The 20,552-nt window shown below is 43.5% G+C and overlaps 1 protein-coding gene across 2 annotated transcripts; it reads right to left on the reverse strand.

The window, feature by feature from the left end:
• Positions 1-12,388: 12,388 nt before the first annotated feature.
• phc2a (polyhomeotic homolog 2a (Drosophila)) lies at positions 12,389-19,723 on the reverse strand. 2 transcript variants are annotated; one of them, XM_014135255.3, is made up of 7 exons: positions 19,575-19,723; positions 18,747-18,955; positions 18,384-18,513; positions 16,425-16,536; positions 15,423-15,549; positions 15,006-15,285; positions 12,389-14,718 (listed from the first exon to the last, which is right to left on the reverse strand). In XM_014135255.3, exons 2-7 carry the CDS (start codon positions 18,897-18,899, stop codon positions 14,564-14,566), a joined length of 957 nt encoding a protein of 318 aa, XP_013990730.1. In that variant the 5' UTR covers positions 18,900-18,955; positions 19,575-19,723; the 3' UTR covers positions 12,389-14,563. The 2 variants fall into 2 exon arrangements, with proteins under 2 accessions (XP_013990730.1, XP_013990729.1); XM_014135254.3 differs by having other exon boundaries at positions 18,747-18,958; positions 19,575-19,720.
• Positions 19,724-20,552: the final 829 nt, after the last annotated feature.

Consider the following 20,552-nt stretch of genomic DNA (forward strand, 5'->3'; position numbering starts at 1 on the left):
TTTTAGCACACAATTTTAACTGTTTTTTTTTTTACTCAAATGGAAACCAATGGACATTGGCTAGTGGACATATAATTTTTGTTGTGTAATGTACCAGTCAAAGTTTGGACACACCTACTCATTCAAGGGTTTTATATTCGTACTATTTTCGACATTGTAGAATAATAGTGCAGACATCAAAACTATGAAATAACACATATGGAATCATGTAGCAACCAAAAAAGTGTTAAACAAATCAAAATATATTTTAGATTTTAGATTCTTCAAAGTAGCCACCCTTTGCCTTGATTTTACCTTTGCACATTCTTGGCATTCTCTCAACCAGCTTCACCTGGAATGCTTTTCCAACAGTCTTGAAGGAGTTCCCACATATGCTGAGCACTTGTTGGCTGCTTTTCCTTCACTCTACGGTCCAACTCATCCCAAACCATCTCAACTGGGTTGAGGTCGGGTGATTGTGGAGGCCAGATCATCTGATGCAGCACTCCATCAATCTCCTTCTTGGTCAAATAGCCCTTACACAGCCTGGAGGTGTGTTGGATCATTGTTCTGTTGAAAAAAACGAATGATAGTCCCACTAACCGCAAACCAGATTGGATGGCGTATCGCTGCAAAATGCTGTGGTAGCCATGCTGGTTAAGTGTGCCTTGAATTCTAAATAAATCACTGATGGTGTCAACAGCAAAGCATCCCCACACCTTCACACATCCTCCTCCATGCTTCAGGGTGGGAACCACACATGCAGAGATCATCAGTTCACCTACTCTGCATCTCACAAAGACACAGCGGTTGGAACCAAAAATCTCAAATTGGGACTCATCAGACCAAAGGACAGATTTCCATTGTTTGTGTTTCTTGGCCCAGGCAAGTCTCTTCTTATTGGTGTCCTTTAGTCATGGTTTCTTTGCAACAATTTGACCACGAAGGCCTGATTCATGCAGTCTCTGAACAGTTAATGTTGAGATGTGTCTGTTACTTGAACCCTGTGAAGAATTTATTTGGGCTGCAATTTCTGAGGCTGGTAACTCTAATGAACTTGTCCTCTGCAGCAGAGGTAACTCTGGGTCTTCCTTTCCTGTGGCAGTCCTCATGAGAGCCAGTTTCATTATAGCGCTTGATGATTTTTGTGACTGCACTTGAAGAAACTTTCAAAGTTCTTGAAATTTTCTGGATTGAATGACCATCATGTCTTAAAGTAAAGGGGGATTATCGTTTCTCTTTGCTTATTTGAGCTGTTCTTGCCATAATATGGACTTGGTATATTTGACCAAATAGGCTATCTTCTGTATACCACCCCTACCTTGTCACAACACAACTGATTGGCTCAAATGCATTATGAAGGAATGAAATTCCAATTTAACAAAGGCACACCTGTTAATTGAAATGCATTCATCATGAAGCTGGTTGAGAGAATGCTCAATGCTTCTGACTTGCCTAGTTAAAGGTTAAATAAAAATCCTTAGAGAATGCAAAGCTGTCATCAAGGCAAAGGGTGGTTAATTTGAAGAATCTCAAATATAAAAAATATTTAGATTTGTTTAATACTTTTTTGGTTACTGCATGATTCAATATGGGTTATTTCATAGTTTTGATGTCTTCACTATTATTCTACAATAGTAAAAATAAAAAATAAACTGGAATGAGTAGGTGCGTTCAAACCTTTGACTGGTACAGTATATGTATAATGTTCTAGTCCTGCAAATGACTTACTTCTATAGGAAATTGAGAAAAGTCTTCTGGGAAAATACTCATCCAGTCAGAATATAGTTGGTGTGGATTTTAATATGGTTTATTCTAATGAGACTTATAGATTGCCCCATAGGCCTAACATTGGTGTGAACAAATTGGTGAATTTCTGCCAAAGCCTGGACTTAATTGACATATGGAGAGTTAAAAACCCTGGAGAGAAACAGTACACATGTAGTAATAGAGAATGTTCAGTACAATCAAGAATTTACTTGTGGGTGATAACCTCTAGCCTTGAGCCCAACACTGTAGAGGTAAAAATACTGCCTGCAGTCCTGATGGATCATAACGTTATATGGCTGTCTGTAATAATGTACAGTAATGATGGTAAGAAATACTCTAGTTGTTATTGAAAATTGAATAACTCATTGTTATTGCATGATGATTTCTTAATGATGATTACGAATCAAATTTCTGTTTATTGGAATTTAGCTACCTCTAATGCAGAATATGGGAAATATTGGGAACTGCAGAAATGTAAAATCCGCTCAACCTGTATTACTTATGAACCACTGTAGTTTACATCAATTATAATTTCTAAGTGGAAGTTGGAATAGTTATATTTGAGTGTTTCAGCGAATGGTTAGTGAGGGAGGCCCTGCTCTCTCGCTTCCCCAGTTGTTTAGTTAATTTTCTTTCCAATCTCCTTTGCATTAGCATAGCCTCTCCTGTAGCCCGTCAACTATGTGTCTGTCTATCCCTGTTCTCTCCTCTCTGCACAGGCCACACAAACGCTTCACACCGCATGGCCGCTGCCACTCTAACCTAGTGGTCCCAGCGCGCACGACCCACGTGGAGTTCCAGGTCTCCGGAACTGCCGGTCTGCGGCCAACAAGGCAGAGTTCATCTCAGCCTATGCTACCCTCCAGTCCCTCGACTTCTTGGCGCTGACGGAAACATGGATTACCACAGAAAACACTGCTACTCCTACTGCTCTCTCCTTGTCTGACCACGTGTTCTCGCATACCCCGAGAGCATCTGGTCAGCGGGGTGGCGGGACTGGAATCCTCATCTCTCCCAAGTGGACATTCTCTCTTTCTCCCCTGAACCATCTGTCTATCACCTCCTTTGACACAATCACTAGCCCATTCAAGCTTAACATCCTTATCATTTATCGCCCTCCAGGTTCCCTTGGAGAGTTCATCAATGAGCTTGACGCCTTGATAAGTTCCTTTCCTGAGGATGGCTCACCCCTCACAATTCTGGGTGACTTTAACCTCCCTACGTCTACCTTTGACTCATTTCTCTCTGCCTCCTTCATTCCACTCCTCTCTTCTTTTGGCCTCACCCTCTCACCGTCCCCCCCTACTCACAAGGCAGGCAATACGCTTGACCTCATCTTTACTAGATGCTGTTCTTCTACCAATCTCACTGCAACTCCCCTCCAAGTCTCCGACCACTACCTTGTATCCTTTTCCCTCTCGCTCTCCTCCAACACTACTCACTCTGCCCCTACTCAGATGGTATTGCGCCGTCGCAACCTTCGCTCTCTCTCTCCTGCTACTCTCTCCTCTTCCATCCTATCATCTCTTCCCTCTGCTCAAGCCTTCTCCAACCAATCTCCTGATTCTGCCTCCTCAACCCTCCTCTCCTCCCTATCTGCATCCTTTGACTCTCTATGACCCCTATCCTCCCGGCCGGCTCGGTCCTCCCCTCCTGCTCCATGGCTTGACGACTCATTGCGAGCTCACAGAACAGGGCTCCGGGCAGCCGAGCAGAAATGGAGGAAAACTAGCCTCCCTGCGGACCTGGCATCTTTTCACTCCCTCCTCTCCACATTTTCTTCCTCTGTTTCTGCTGCTAAAGCCACTTTCTATCATTCTAAATTCCAAGCATCTGCCTCTAACCCTAGGAAGCTCTTTGCCACCTTTTCCTCCCTCCTGAATCCTCCTCCCCCTCCCCCCCCTCCTCCCTCTCGGCGGACGACTTTGTCAACCATTTTGAAAAGAAGGTTGACGACATCCGATCCTCGTTTGTTAAGTCAAACGACACCGCTGGTCCTGCTCACATTGCCCTACCCTATGCTTTGACCTCTTTCTCCCCTCTCTCTCCAGATGAAATCTTGCGACTTGTGACGGCCGGCCACCCAACAACCTGCCCGCTTGACCCTATCCCCTCCTCTCTTCTCCAGACCATTTGCGGAGACCTTCTCCCTTACCTCACCTCGCTCATCAACTCATCCTTGACCGCTGGCTACGTCCCTTCCGTCTTCAAGAGAGCGAGAGTTGCACCCCTTCTCAAAAAACCTACACTCGATCCCTCCGATGTATCTTTGATTGTCTTAAGCATTTGAAGTTTGGTAATTTTTGTTGTTGATGCTATTAGAACTCTGTATAATGGTGGCAACAGCTGAATCAAACTCTGTCATGGAACTTCCTCAAGGTTTAACATTAACAAAGGAATACGACAAGGTTGTCCAATCTCACCTTTTTTAATTTGTTAGTATCTCAAACCTTATGCTCATTAGTTTCTCAAAGTCAATTTGAAGGCATTACATTCCAAGTCAGAGAGCGCAAGATATCCCAACTGGCGGGTGACACCTCACTTTTTTTTTTTTATGTGTCACAAGCTAGATTGGCATTGGATATTGTGAAGCAGTTCTCCAAATTCTCAGGTTAGGTATTACGTGTTTCCAAATGTGATGTTTGTTCTGAAAGGAGCTGTCATTCCAGCAGATTGTAACATCTCTGAAAAAGATACTGTAACCTACCTTGGTGTAAAGATCACCAAAAATCTTATGGCTGTTAATGATCTTAATTTGAATCATGTAACTGAATCTATCAAAATTAAATTATCCTCATGGTTAGAGAGAGATTTAAGTCTTCAAGGGAGGGTGCTTTTATCCAAAGCTGAGGGGCTATCTCATAAATCCTATCTTTTTTCATCTATTGACATTCCCAAATCCTTAGAAAGGCTATTGTACAGCTTCATATGGAAAAACAAGCCACATAAGATAAAAAGGGTTTGTGATGGCGGTCTAAATGTCTTAGACTTCACTCTCCTTAATCAGATATCAAAAGTCAACTGGGTTAAAAGGGACTTAAAAAATCCTCATAGTTTTTGGAATATTGTTCCTAATTTTTTTTCATAAACTCTGAGAGCTTAATTTTTTACTACAATGTCCTTATATTGTGAGTAAACTTCCTGTGAAATTGGCGGCTTTTCACAAGCAGGCTTTAATGTGCTGGGCTTTGCTGTATAAACATAACATTTCACCTCATAAATGTTTTATATGGAATTATGGGTCGACATTACATAGAAACAAGATGTTATTTTACCATAATTTGTTCTCAAAAAACATTGTCCTTGTCAGCCAACTAGTTAGTATTAGTGGGAATCTTTTTATACGGAGAGAATTTATGGAAAGATACAACTTTGAAGTTTCAAGCAAGGAATATGACACTGTTATAAAAGCTATACCTACTGGGATAAAATCTTTACTACAGAATAATGCATATTCTGGAACATCTATTGTCAGCAATATCAAGGTGAATGGCATAGGTTTACTAGATAAGCAATTCAACAATTGTTTACTAAGGGTTATTTTCTACAGGAATTCTATTCCTTCTGCTATACTTTGTTGGGCTTCATCATTTGATGTGAAATGGTGCCGTGTTTGACTCACTCCACACATATTTAAGGTGACCAATAAAGTAAAGTAGATCTACTTTAAGATTATCCATAGATTCTACCCATGTAATAGCTTGATTTCTAAATATATACCTGATGTTACCAGTGAATACAGTTTTTGTGAACTAGAAACTGAATCTATTGAATACTTATTTTGTAATTGTTTAAATAGGAGGTGTTCTGGACTGATGTGAAACGATATCTTGGCAACAAAAGGTTTACAACCATTGAAATATTTAATAATAAGTTTGACATATTATTTTACAACACTGTTTCCACAATTGAATGTCAGTATGTCATAAATCTCTTTATTTTATTAGGAAATATGTTCATACACAAATCAAAATGTATGAAAAAAAGCCCCTTTTTTTTATCTGATTTGTAAAACCATTTATAACCATTAAAATGTATGCAAAACAAAATGTCAAAAAAATGTAATCGCTACATGTCTGTATTTGATTTGGTAATCCCTCTGGCTGTTCTGTTTTTTGTGTTTTGCATGTTACTGTTTAATAAAATTTAAAAAATAGTAGATTACCACTAGCTATCACTAGCTAACAGTAAAGAAATCTGCTAGGTAGTTAAGATAGCCAAAGGGCGTGCAGAGCGTGAACAATGGCAGCAGCAAACCACCAGTGTTCAGTCAATAACGACAAAGCCCCATATGGGATTATTTTGAGTACATTGATGTGAGAGACACAAGTAAATGTATTGTCGGGTTAGATGGTAGCCTGTGTGGTGTAGAGTTCACCTGAACAGCGTCCACAAAGAAGCATTCAAATAATTAGAGGAAAAAGACTAAGTGAAACAGCCATCAGGTAGCTACATATCAACTATGCAAGTGGGTACCTCTTCCTGCGGACAACAAAGCAGAAACCTGGAAACCTCAAATCAATGTGTATATACAGTGCATTTGGAAAGTATTCAGACCCCTTGACTTTTTCCACATTTTCTTTTGATACAGACTTATTCTAAAATTGATTAAATAGTTCCCTCCCTCATCAATCTACACACAATACCCCACAATGACTAAGCAAAAACATTTTTTTTTTTTTTTTGCAAATCTATAAAATAAAATGGAAATATCAAATTTACATTTGTTCCGGAACTCCAATTTGAGCAGCAGCAGCTGAAAAATGAGCTCGTACAAATATTGAAATTTACATGGTTTTTAGAGTGAAGTACATCGGAAAAAAGCAAAAGAAAACTGCAAGACTGAATAGGAGAAAAAACAAGCAACAAACAAAGAAGATAGGCTTTTGAAAAATAACTATTTTTCATAAAATTGTAGTTATCTTAGCTAGCTGAATTGTTTACCAGTTGCTAAGCAGTTGCTAGGGACTCTTTTGGAAGAAGCTAGCTAGCTAACGAAGAACAACAAAGAATATCTAGTTAACAGAAGAAAAGAAAGAGAAAATCAGGACAGAAGAAAAAGGATATCAAAGTGAAACAGTTCTCTAAAGACACAAGAGACAATAATACAAGAAACAACACTTCTGTAGCTTGTCAACTATGTGTCTGTCTATCCCTGTTCTCTCCCCTCTGCACAGGCCATACAAACGCTTCACACCGCGTGGCCGCTGCCACTCTAACCTGGTGGTCCCAGCGCGCACGACCCACGTGGAGTTCCAGGTCTCCGGCAGCCTCTGGAACTGCCGGTCTGCAGCCAACAAGGCTGAGTTCATCTCAGCCTATGCTACCCTCCAGTCCCTAGACTTCCTGGCGCTGACGGAAACATGGATTACCACAGATAACACTGCTACTCCTACTGCTCTCTCTTCGTCTGCCCACGTGTTCTCGCATACCCCTAGAGCATCGAGCCAGCGGGGTGGTGGCACTGGAATCCTCATCTCTCCCAATTGGACATTCTCTCTTTCTCCCCTGACCCATCTGTCTATCTCCTCATTTGAATTCCATGCTGTCACAGTTACCAGCCCTTTCAAGCTTAACATCCTTATCATTTATCGCCCTCCAGGTTCCCTTGGAGAGTTCATCAATGAGCTTGACGCCTTGATAAGTTCCTTTCCTGAGGATGGCTCACCTCTCACAGTTCTGGGTGACTTTAACCTCCCCACGTCTACCTTTGACTCATTCCTCTCTGCCTCCTTCTTTCCACTCCTCTCCTCTTTTGACCTCACCCTCTCACCTTCCCCCCCTACTCACAAGGCAGGCAATACGCTTGACCTCATCTTTACTAGATGCTGTTCTTCCACTAATCTCATTGCAACTCCCCTCCAAATCTCAGACCACTACCTTGTATCCTTTTCCCTCTTGCTCTCATCCAACACTTCTCACTCTGCCCCTACTCGGATGGTATTGCGCCGTCCCAACCTTCGCTCTCTCTCTCCCGCTACTCTCTCCTCTTCCATCCTATCATCTCTTCCCTCTGCTCAAACCTTCTCCAACCTATCTCCTGATTCTGCCTCCTCAACCCTCCTCTCCTCCCTTTCTGCATCCTTTGATTTTCTCTGTCCCCTATCCTCCAGGCCGGCTCGGTCCTCCCCTCCTGCTCCGTGGCTCGACGACTCACTACGAGCTCACAGAACAGGGCTCCCGGCAGCCGAGCGGAAATGGAGGAAAACTCGCCTCCCTGCGGACCTGGCATCCTTTCACTCCCTCCTCTCTACATTCTCCTCTTCTGTCTCTGCTGCTAAAGCCACTTTCTACCACTCTAAATTCCAAGCATCTGCCTCTAACCCTAGGAAGCTCTTTGCTACCTTCTCCTCCCTCCTGAATCCTCCTCCCCCTCCCCCCCCCCTCCTCCCTCTCTGCGGATGACTTCGTCAACCATTTTGAAAAGAAGGTTGACGATATCCGATCCTCGTTTGCTAAGTCAAACGACACCGCTGGTCCTGCTCACACTGCCCTACCCTGTGCTTTGACCTCTTTCTCCCCTCTCTCTCCAGATGAAATCTCGCGTCTTGTGACGGCCGGCCGCCCAACAACCTGCCCACTTGACCCTATCCCCTCCTCTCTTCTCCAGACCATTTCCGTAGACCTTCTCCCCTACCTCACCTCGCTCATCAACTCATCCTTAACCGCTGGCTACGTCCCTTCCGTCTTCAAGAGAGCGAGAGTTGCACCCCTTCTGAAAAAACCTACACTCGATCCCTCCGATGTCAACAACTACAGACCAGTATCCCTTCTTTCTTTTCTCTCCAAAACTCTTGAACGTGCCGTCCTTGGCCAGCTCTCCTGCTATCTCTCTCAGAATGACCTTCTTGATCCTAATCAGTCAGGTTTCAAGACTGGGCATTCAACTGAGACTGCTCTTCTCTGTGTCACGGAGGCTCTCCGCACTGCTAAAGCTAACTCTCTCTCCTCTGCTCTCATCCTTCTAGACCTATCTGCTGCCTTTGATACTGTGAACCATCAGATCCTCCTCTCCACCCTCTCCGGGTTGGGCATCTCCGGCGCGGCCCACGCTTGGATTGCGTCGTACCTGACAGGTCGCTCCTACCAGGTGGCGTGGCGAGAATCTGTCTCCGCACCATGCACTCTCACCACTGGTGTCCCCCAGGGCTCTGTTCTAGGCCCTCTCCTATTCTCGCTATACACCAAGTCACTTGGCTCTGTCATATCCTCACATGGTCTCTCCTATCATTGCTATGCAGACGACACACAATTAATCTTCTCCTTTCCCCCTTCTGATAACCAGGCGGCGAATCACATCTCTGCATGTCTGTCAGACATATCAGTGTGGATGACGGATCACCAGCTCAAGCTGAACCTCGGCAAGACGGAGCTGCTCTTCCTCCCGGGGAAGGACTGCCCGTTCCATGATCTCGCCATCACGGTTGACAACTCCCTTGTGTCCTCCTCCCAGAGTGCTAAGAACCTTGGCGTGATCCTGGACAACACCCTGTCGTTCTCCACTAACATCAAGGCGGTGACCCGATCCTGTAGGTTCATGCTCTACAACATTCGCAGAGTACGACCCTGCCTCACACAGGAAGCGGCGCAGGTCCTAATCCAGGCACTTGTCATCTCCCGTCTGGATTACTGCAACTCGCTGTTGGCTGGGCTCCCTGCCTGTGCCATTAAACCCCTACAACTCATCCAGAACGCCGCAGCCCGTCTGGTGTTCAACCTTCCCAAGTTCTCTCACGTCACCCCGCTCCTCCGCTCTCTCCACTGGCTTCCAGTTGAAGCTCGCATCCGCTACAAGACCATGGTGATTGCCTACGGAGCTGTGAAGGGAACGGCACCTCCATACCTTCAGGCTCTGATCAGGCCCTACACCCAAACAAGGGCACTGCGTTCATCCACCTCTGTCCTGCTGGCCCCCCTACCTCTGAGGAAGCACAGTTCCCGCTCAGCCCAGTCAAAACTGTTCGCTGCTCTGGCACCCCAATGGTGGAACAAGCTCCCTCACGACGCCAGGACAGCGGAGTCAATCACCACCTTCCGTAGACACCTGAAACCCCACCTCTTTAAGGAATACCTGGGATAGGATATAGTAATCCTTCTAACCCCCCCCCCCCCCCAAAAAAAAAAGATATAGATGTACTATTGTAAAGTGGTTGTTCCACTGGATATCATAAGGTGAATGCACCATTTTGTAAGTCGCTCTGGATAAGAGCGTCTGCTAAATGACTTAAATGTAATGTAATGTAAATACATAAGTATTGAGACCTTTTACTCAGTACTTTGTTGAAGCACCTTTGGCAGCGATTACAGCCTTGAGTCTTCTTGGGAATGAAGCTACTAGCTTGGCACACCTGTATTTGGGGAGTTTCTCCAATTCTTCTCTGCAGATCCTCTCAAGCTCTGTCAGGTTGGATGGGGAGTGTAGCTGCAAAGCTATTTTCAGGTCTCTCCAGAGATGTTCGATTGGGATCAAGTCTTGTTGTTCAGACTTGTCCTGAAGCCACTCCTGCGTTGTCTTGGTTGTGTGCTTAGTGTCGTTGTCCCGGAAGGTGAACCTTCGCCCTAGTCTGAGGTACTGAGCACTCAGGAGCAGGTTTTCATCAAGGATCTCTCTGTACTCCGTTCATCTTTCCCTCGATCCTGACTAGTTTCCCAGTCCCTGCCGCTGAAAAACATCCCCACAGCATGATGCTGCCACAACCATGCTTCACCGTAAGGATGGTGCCAGGTTTCCTCCAGACGTGATGCTTGGAAATCAGGCCAAAGAGTTTGATCATGGAGAATCTTGTTTCTCATTGTCTGAGAGTCCTATAGATGCCTTTTTGGCAAACTCATATGCATTTTACTGAGGAGTGGCTTCCGTCTGGCCACTCTACCATAAAGGCCTGATTGGTGGAGTGCTGCGGAGATGGTTGTCCTTCTGGAAGGTTCTCCCATCTCCACAGAGGAACTCTGGAGCTCTGTCAGAGTGACCAATGGGTTCCTTGTCACCTCCCGGACCAAGGCCCTTCTCCCCCGACTGTTCAGTTTGGCCTGGGGGGGCAGCTCTAGGAAGCGTCTTGGTGGTTTCAAACTTCTTCCATTTAAGCATGATGGAGGCCACTGTGTCCTTGAGAACCTTCAATGCTGCAGACATTTTTTGGTACCCTCCCCAGATCTGTGCCTCGACACAATCCTGTCTCTGAGCTCTACGGACAATTCCTTCGACCTCATGGCTTGATTTTTGCTCTGACATGCACTGTCAACTGTGTGTCCTTATATAGACAGATGTGTGCCTTTCCAAATCATGTCAAATCAGTTGAATTTACCACAGATGGACTCCAAGTTGTAGAAACATCTCAAGGATGATCAATGGAAACAGGATGCACCTGAGCTCAATATCGAGTCTCATAGCAAAGGGTCTGAATGCTTACACAAATAAGGTATCTGTTTTTCATTTTTTATAAATTTGCAAAAAAATATAAAACCTGTATTTGCTTTTTCATTATTGGGTATTGTGTGTAGATTGATGAGGAACATTTTAGATTAAGGCTGTAATGTAAAATGTGAAAAAAGTCAAGGGGTCTGAATACTTTCCGAATGCATTGTATTTCTCTGTTGCGGTTTTTCCAAAAGCACTCCTAGAGTGTGAGCTGGGCACTACTATGCACATGGTGCCTAGCTGCTGCAATGATCCATTTTTGTATTCTATTTTCTCCATAGGAAGGAGACTTCATATTCTCCCTGGAAGTGAAGGGAGCCTTAAGCAGAATCCTCGTTTGGCAAAGACCAGCACAGTGGCTGTGTGTGCCAAGTCTTCTCTAACATAAACATTCATGCCTTTGTGCCAGGCCAGGTGAGTTGAAGCTGCACTCCATAACATTTTCCACTAGGTGCACTCATGACTAAAACTGGATCAGGGATCCGCGGTTTGCGGTCCAGAATGGGAACCATGCTAATTAGCAACTAAGCTCCCAGACTGTAATTTTAAAGGAGTTTGAGGGAGTCACGAGAAGAGGGAGCAACCCGAGGATTGATCGGCTGAAAACATTGGTATTTTCACATTTATCTTCAAAAGGATAGTGTTGTCTAGTCCATTTGCTGATTAGTGGATTCTTACTGTAATCTTGTGAGCACCGATAAGTATGCTTGTGTAAATACTTAAGAATATTCAGTGGTAATTTGAGTGTTTGTGAACAACTTTTGTGGCTGCCCATCCTCATGACTCTGAGATCTGTGTGTTTGCCACTTGTACTGGCTGTTGAAATAAACAGCTGCCAACCTTTCTAAAATAAGACATTCTAGATACATTTCATATTTCTTTACAAATTGTCAGCTTCTTCCAAAATATGTCTGATCGAAAAATATTCATCTTCAATTGCTGTTTTCTCACCATGTCTTATTTTGATAAGCTTCGTACTCTTACATGGGTCATGGCTTTTCAAAGTTTATACAGTAGAGGAGCACATTTGTGAAAGATGTTTATTTTTAAAATCAGCCAGTTGAATAGTTCTTATTAACTGATTATTTGTATGGGAGACACCACTCAAAATGTATTTCAATTAAACATTCACAAACAGTCAAATCTTTCCATCTGGATTTGTCACAATTGAATTAATTTGTAATAAATGACAGTATGGTCTGGTGCAGAAGAATAAACACATACCATTTAAATGTTTTATTTTTGAGGTACAAAATGTGGTACGAGAGAACTAGTTCCATAAATACAAATACTCAAACAACCAAGTTTAGAACTTGAAGAATGCAATGTGAGTTTAATACTAAACATCAGATAAACATGATGCTGCTTTGGTTTAAGTGTTACAACAGGCTTCAATAAAGTCTATAAATGCCTACTAGACATGTTGCAGTGATGACCAAAAAAACAAAATTCAGAGCGATTTAAATCTATTAACATCTGCTTTTCCTTACGTGAACTAACCCTTTAATTCAATACTGAGTACCAAATGGAATTGGGAATGGTGATGGTCTGGTAAATCGATTCCTTTATCATTTTAACCCACCAATTTATTCAAAACGTCAGAGGTTTTTCATCCACAACAGGTGAGGGAAACTGAACATCCCTCCAATGTTCCTGCCAAATTAAACCTCAGTACATCACACGGAATAATTCAAACTTGGAATGAGAGTTACTTTTTCATAACAGTAAATCCATTTCCATTAGCCCTGATTTCTGGAGGCCAGGGAAACTACTTTGAAGCCAGTTAGGACAGACAATTACATATTGTTACGGCTTGTCCCTTTGAAAATGGCCTTCACAGAAGTAGAAAGAATATTGAGAAAGTGAACACAGTAATTCCAATTTACAATCCTCAAAACACTGGTTCTTTAGAGAAAATACCAGACAAACACTTACAAGGATGCAATGATTTCTGAGGATATCTTGTTGAATTTATATACTGCTCAAAAAAATAAAGGGAACACTAAAATAGCACATCCTAGATCTGAATGAATGAAATAATCTTATTAAATACTTTTTTCTTTACATAGTTGAATGTGCTGACAACAAAATCACACAAAAATAATCAATGGAAACCCAATTTATCAACCCATGGAGGTCTGGATTTGGAGTCACACTCAAAATTAAAGTGGAAAACCACACTACAGGCTGATCCAACTTTGATGTAATGTCCTTAAAACAAGTCAAAATGAGGCTCAGTAGTGTGTGTGGCCTCCACGTGCCTGTATGACCTCCCTACAACACCTGGGCATGCTCCTGATGAGGTGGCGGATGGTCTCCTGAGGGATCTCCTCCCAGACCTGGACTAAAGCATCCGCCAACTCCTGGACAGTCTGTGGTGCAACGTGGCGTTGGTGGATGGAGCGAGACATGATGTCCCAGATGTGCTCAATTGGATTCAGGTCTGGGGAATGGCAGTCAGGCTACCTCTGGCGAGTACATGGAGGGCTGTGCGGCCCCCCAAAGAAATGCCACCCCACACCATGACTGACCCACCGCCAAACTGGTCATGCTGGAGGATGTTGCAGGCAGCAGAACGTTCTCCACAGCGTCTCAGCCAGGAAGCAAAGGAACTGAGAAGTGGTCTGTGGTCCCCACCTGCAGAACAACTCCTTTATTGGGGGTGTCTTGCTAATTGCCTATAATTTCCACCTGTTGTCTATTCCATTTGCACAACAGCATGTGAAATGTATTGTCAATCAGTGTTGCTTCCTAAGTGGACAGTTTGATTTCACAGAAGTGTGATTGACTTGGAGTTACATTGTGTTGTTCAAGTGTTCCCTTTATTTTTTTGAGCAGTATATATATATATATATATATATATATATAAAAAAATACTTAATTACAACATTTCAAGGCATGAACTGTAAAATACAGTCCTAGGCAGGTTTTCAACCACTTTCCACCAAGACCAAAATGCCCTAAACACCAACTTCCAGTCAAGAACCAAAAATATATTATCTATGGAAAAGTTATACGATGCAACTATCTCACAATTGTTAGAAACTGACTACTAGTAATGGCATTTCTGTACTTAAGTACCACCTTGTTGTCCACTTGGAGTCTGGCTGGGTGAGCTACTTGTGAATCAAATGTGAACAGTACAAGATCCACAGTACAACTCATACAGTAGATAACAGTTCCTGCATGGCATAGGAGAGTCCAGAGTCAAAGCTCTAAAATTCAATAGCGCTGTCAATATCCTGTGGACCATCATCTTCTATGGGACAGAGACAACCTTCGTCCATCCGCCACCACCCTGGAACGCACCTGCCACAGCAGTAGGCTTGAGCATGGTCGGAGTTGAGGGGTCCAGAGAACATTGCAGGAAAACAGTGTAGCAACTCCAGAGAGGGGCTACGAGTCTCTCAGCACACTGATCTGGGCAAAGATCTTGAGCGCGGGCCCCAGTTTAATGTTCATTGTGCCCATAAGGTGGTCCTCTTTCAGCAGCAGCAAGGACTGGCCGTCAATCTCCTGCGAGCGGAACTCCTCGGCTATCTCCAGGCAACCTGGGAACAAATCAAACAGCCACTGAATTGCTGGGAAAGAGCTTGGAAGTAAGCATTTCACTGTACTGTCTTACACCTGCTGTGTCATGTGCAAAATAAACATTAACTTCAAGCTGGATTTGAACTAAGTGTTGGCTGAAGTAGGTGTTTTACTACAGGGCTAAAACAAAAGCCTGCACATCTCCAATACCAAGGTTGGTGACCACTGCTGTATGGGGCTGCTACTCCGGCATTTTGGCTGATATTAAACATCTGTTGGGGTATGTGGAAAATGTGGCAGTGCCAACCTGGCAGGGAGCAGATGAACTCGAAGACGTCCTCCACGTTCCACTTGGCTGGGTCGCTGGGCAGGAAGTGCTGGGTGAGGGGCAGATTTTGTCCACATCCATCCACGTGCTCGGGCCCTCTGCCCAGCTGGGGCCTGTGAGCACCGGAGCTGGCAGCAGACAGGGGGGGCGAAGGAGGACCCTCGTAGCTAGACATGTCCGAACACTGGCTGGACTCCCCGTGAGAGGGGTGGCTGGATGTCATTGATCCACCCCCAGTTTGTTGGCCAGTGGTGGGAGTCTGAAAACACAGGAGGGTTTAGCTTTTAAGTGATCATATAGGACAGGTCTGCTTCAACCTGCCTTGCAGAAAGAGGGCATCAATGGAAATACATTTTTAAAGTCATAATGCATTTATTCTCTACATTTTCTCTATACCCGTTTTTTGGTTTCTGAACTCGAGTTCTGTTGGTTTCCAGCCGACATTCTTTGCTTCTTCAGCTTCTCCATGGTGGTTTGTCGATTTGGAAAGAGGCCCATTCGCTTTGTACACCCCACATTATACCTGCACAAAAATGAAATTGTGTGTGGGGGTGGAGAATGGACAATGTATCAACAAGTAGCTTGGGAAATCAAGTATGTCAGAAGCTGAGCAAGCCATTTAATTGTGGGTCTACATTTGTCAGAGAAACAAATTATAGGCTAAAGTAAAGAACAAGCATTTATTTGTTATTTCTGCACGTACACATGTGTACTACTGCTATAATTACTACAGCAACAACTGCTGACAAACATGTCCTTCAGAAAGCCTGAGTTGTATTATTTAGACAAGGGGTTCCCAAACTGTTTCATTCTAGGCCCCCCTTCCAGCATTGGAGAATACCCTGCGTCCACCATGTCTATTTCTATGGGCACAAGCACTGTTCATGACAACTTGTTGATGTTGAGATTTGGAAGTTTGAAGGTTATTTAGTGCAATTCTACACATTGTCATGGGTCACACATTTTTCTTCTTGCAATTGTATACATTTTGCCAAGTCTATAGTGTATTTATGTGATACTGTATTTGAGTGACAAAAAAAATAATACATTTTAAAAAATGCTGGCATGGGCTAGTTGATCTGGACATTTCTGATAAGTTAAATAGCTCTAACGTATACAATGACTAACATGACAAGAGGAAATGATGCACTAGCCAATTTTGAAATTGCACATTTTACTATTACAACTTTCAAGAGTAAGTTTAAAGCTGGACTAGGGGCACGCCCCCTACAGTTTGTGAACCACTGCATTAGACCACACCTTAGCAAAATGTTTTACAATGGGAAAAGAAAATTGGCTCAAATAGTCCTTACCTTTTGCAGTCTGTGTCCTTCCATTTGGTGCCTAATGAATACACCTCAGATTTCAGTCCCAGCATGTTCTCTACCCAGGCCTTACCGTTTAGCACATACTGTGGAGCAGAACCTCTTGGATCTCTTGAAGTTGTAGGCAAAGTCCACTCTGCCACATAGCTCACACGTCAGGGTGGGCTCCTCCTGCTGCTTCAGCTCTGCCCAGCAAAACAGATACATATCATCAAATGGGAACCAGGGATGCAGTGGTAAAAAATACAGTTGGTCTGAACACTGAATCCCAGTTGACATGGCAGGCAGTGAGTGGCATGGTTACATGGCTCAGACATTTGCCAGATTTGACACAAATAAAAAAAGGTATACAAGAAATTCGTACAGTATGTGCCAAATATCAAGGCACTTATCAAAGTGCCAATTTGTGCAAACAATGAGCCAATGAAATTCCAGCAGAAGTGAGATTATGAAGCCAGGTAGCCAATGACACAATGAGAAACTTGTAGTTCTGGGTTTAGAGTGGGCCAAGGAAGATGTCCTCCTTGGACTGCACGATAAGGCAAAATCATTATTATAAAAAATGTAACCAAATATTGCAATTGGGATTTGACTTGCTGACGGGCCGCCCCCAGGTGGTGAAGGTAGGAAACAAGATCCACTTCGCTGATGCTTAACACCACCTGTACTCCCTGTTCACCCATGACTGCGTGGCCGACTCAATCCTCAAGTTTTCAGACGACAACAGTAATAGGCCTGATTACCAACAATGACGAGAGCCTACAGGGGAGGTGAGGGCCCTGGCAGAGTGGTGCCAGGAAAATAACCTCTCCCTCAACATCAACAAAATGAAGGTGCTGATCGTGGACTTCAGGAAACAGCGGAGGGAACACAGCCATATATATATATAGATAGGAGCCAGGACCGCCGTGTAGAAGGTGGAAAGCTTCAAGTTCCTCAGCGTACACATCACTGACAATCTGAAATGGTCCACAAAGTGTGGTGAAGGCGCAACAGTGCCTCTTCAACCTCAGGAGGCTGAAGAAATTTGGCTTGGCCCCCCAAGACCCTCAAACTTCTACAGAAGCACAATTGAGAGCATCCTGTCAGGCTGTATCACCACGTATAGCAACCGCACCGACCGCAACCGCAGAGCTCTCCAGAGGGTGGTGTGGTCTGCCCAACGTATCCCCGGGGACACACTGCAAGGACATCAACCACCCGGGCCACAGCCTGTTCACCTGCCATCATCCAGAAGGCGAGGTCAGTACAGGTGCATCAAAGCTGGGACAGAGACTAAAAAACAGCTTCTCTCTCAAGGCCATCAGACTTAACTAGCCATCATTAGCTGGCCTCCACCCAGTACCCTGCCCTGAACTTAGTCACTGTCACTAGCTGGCTATCACCCGGTTACTCAACCCTGCACCTTAGAGGCTGCTGCCCTCTATACATGGAACACTAGTCACTTTAATAAATGTTTACATACTGCTTTACTCATCACATATGTATATATTGTGTTCTATTCTACTGTATTTTAGTCAATGCCACTCCAACATTGCTCATCCTAATATTTACACATTTCTTAATTCCTTTATTTTACTTTTAGATTGGTGTATTGTTAGATACTTTGCACTGTTGGAGCTAGGAAAACAAGCATTTTGCTACACCCACAATAACATCTGGTAAATATGTGTATGTGACCAATACTTGGGTGAACTGGAATCATAAAAATATCCATTTACATTAAAACAAAAAGTAGAATCGTTCTTGTTTGGTACAATCTGTTGACTGCATTTGACCTATAAGAACATCATGCAAATGTATAGTGAATCTAACAGCGAGGAAGAACTGCACTGCTTGAGTGACAGTGGGCAGGGCTTTGTATGTGTGGGAAGCAGCCGCAAGAAGAGGGAGAGAGACGACAAACGGAGTAAACAAAATATTGCATGCGATATGATCTCTTTCAATATGGATATTGCACATGTCAGTATTGCAATTTTGATGCAAATTTGATTCATGGTGCAGCCCTATGTCCTCCAGGCTGGCCCTTTACCTTGGTGTGATAGGTCCTCCATCTCAGAGTCTGTCGTGCTGTTGGAGGAGGTTGTTTTCTCAGAGTCGGAATGTGTTTGTTGTTTGTGTTTCTTCAGGTTCTCGATCAGCAATGACAACGGACGTTCCACCTGAAAGGACAGACACTTTAGACATACTGCTTTACCCCCATAGTAAAATGCTGAACTGTACAGAATGGAGGTTTTAGTCAAATGTTGTCCACTAGAGGGAAGTGCACTCCTTCTCGTGGACAGTGCTAACTGTCCTTATGGTTCAGTTGAAAGCCCACCTTACATATTTTGTGTGTTTCTGAACAGCCATGTGCCAAGTGGGTGGAAAGCTTCTTCATTATCCTACTACTTACAGGGAAAGGCTCGGCTCCCTCCTGGATCACAAATCCCTCAATGACGTGGGTGAGGATCTGGGGTTTCACTATTGCCTGGGGCGGTTTGCTCTCGCCATTATGAGGGGTGCTGCCGGTCACCGTGGGCGCATTGTTCCCATTCCCCGAGGTCATGACTGGAAGCGAGCCTGCACCTGGTTGCGCATTCAGCCCCTCAGCGTCTCCCTTACCTGCTGGGAATAATAATATTCTAACGCGAGTAAATAAAATGATATATTGATATGTCAAATGTTGACTGACATCATGCAAGAGTCGGTACTGATGTATACAAAAATAAAATAATTAAGTGAATGACCACTCATGTCGTTGAGTAATCTGTTAACATTTTATGCAGTGGAGAATAATTTCAGCAGAATATCTGGACCACTTTGGAAATTGTTTGTTTACTTTTCTCCCCACTTAAATTGTACACCTAGGCCTACAAAAAAAACAGTTGTATTTCATACAATGAATGTGTACTGTAATAACTAAATGATTTTACGCAAGTTGATTATCGCAAATTCGTAATGTTAATCAATTATAACAAAAATCAAAGGTTTCATCGACATCTGCTTGAAAAGTAAATGTGACCACATTTGAACACTAACTTAAATTGAGAAACCCGCCACAAGAAATTACAAATATAGGGGATCTGATAACTGATTCAAACGCCTTGACAATGGTCAACACGGAGCGAAAGAACACCCTTTTGTTCCACTGCTCCAAACAACCTTTCCTTTCATATCCTCTCTGCCTAGGCAACATGAAGCACACAAATCATGTACTCAAATATTTCGTGGAAATACGCACCCGTTACATTAGTAGAAGTTAAACAAGCAATGCAATCATTCCAACGTTTTAACGTGCTTTCTTCTGTTTGTTCGGTCGCTATTACCCCTGCAGCAAGCACACAGTACACTCTTTAATCCCTTTGTATGCGGGAAGTGAATAGGAAATAAAGCGCCCCCACCATTGCTATTTGGAATGTGATCCAATGGCGGCGAGTATCTCAAACGGACTTCCTCTCTGATTGGTTGGATTGGCTCACTATTTTCACCTCCCACTCCTTTCCAGTTTAATCTACCACATTATTTGAGAAATATAGTGGCAAAACAGAAGTGAAAGTCTATGTAAAAATAACATTTGCCTTGATTTAGAGACATCATTGGAATGGGAAATGTTGAAAGATGGATTTTTTTCAACTTTTGAGCTACGACCCTAGAGGTAGGGCATCTAATGTTTTCATATTTTATCATTATATCAAAAAACGACATAAATGGTAAAGACAATGTTCATTGTATGTCAGACAAGCAGACATGCTGGCCCTTGAAAATTAGTCCAAGGCACCACTGGTCTTGCTAGATCAAGGCTATAATATGGACCACCTATTAATAACACTTAGAGGAGGAGTGCCCTGATCACATGGTGTTCTAACTCGAAGCAGCCAAGTGGCACTGTTGGACACTCTTCAGTATATGCTGAGTAACAGCCTCCTGGCCTCTTGAAAGTACTGTATATCACAGGAGGTTGGTGGCAAGTTTTGGGGAGGACAGGCTTGAGGTAATGGCTGGGGCAGTATAGGTGGAATGGTATCAAATACATCAAACATGGTTTCCATGTGATTGATGCCATTCCATTCGCTCCGTTCAAGTCATTCATTTGAGCCGTCTTCCCCTCAGAAGCCTCCACTGCTGTATATTATTCATGTTTGAATGTGGATGGGCCTTGTGCATATACACCTGCCAGACATTACAAGTGCTCCTTTCTTCCCCCTATCCCATGGGGAGA

This window comes from Salmo salar, chromosome 13 (genome assembly GCF_965601325.2).
Source record: "Salmo salar chromosome 13, fSalSal1, whole genome shotgun sequence".
Taxonomy (NCBI): domain Eukaryota; kingdom Metazoa; phylum Chordata; class Actinopteri; order Salmoniformes; family Salmonidae; genus Salmo; species Salmo salar.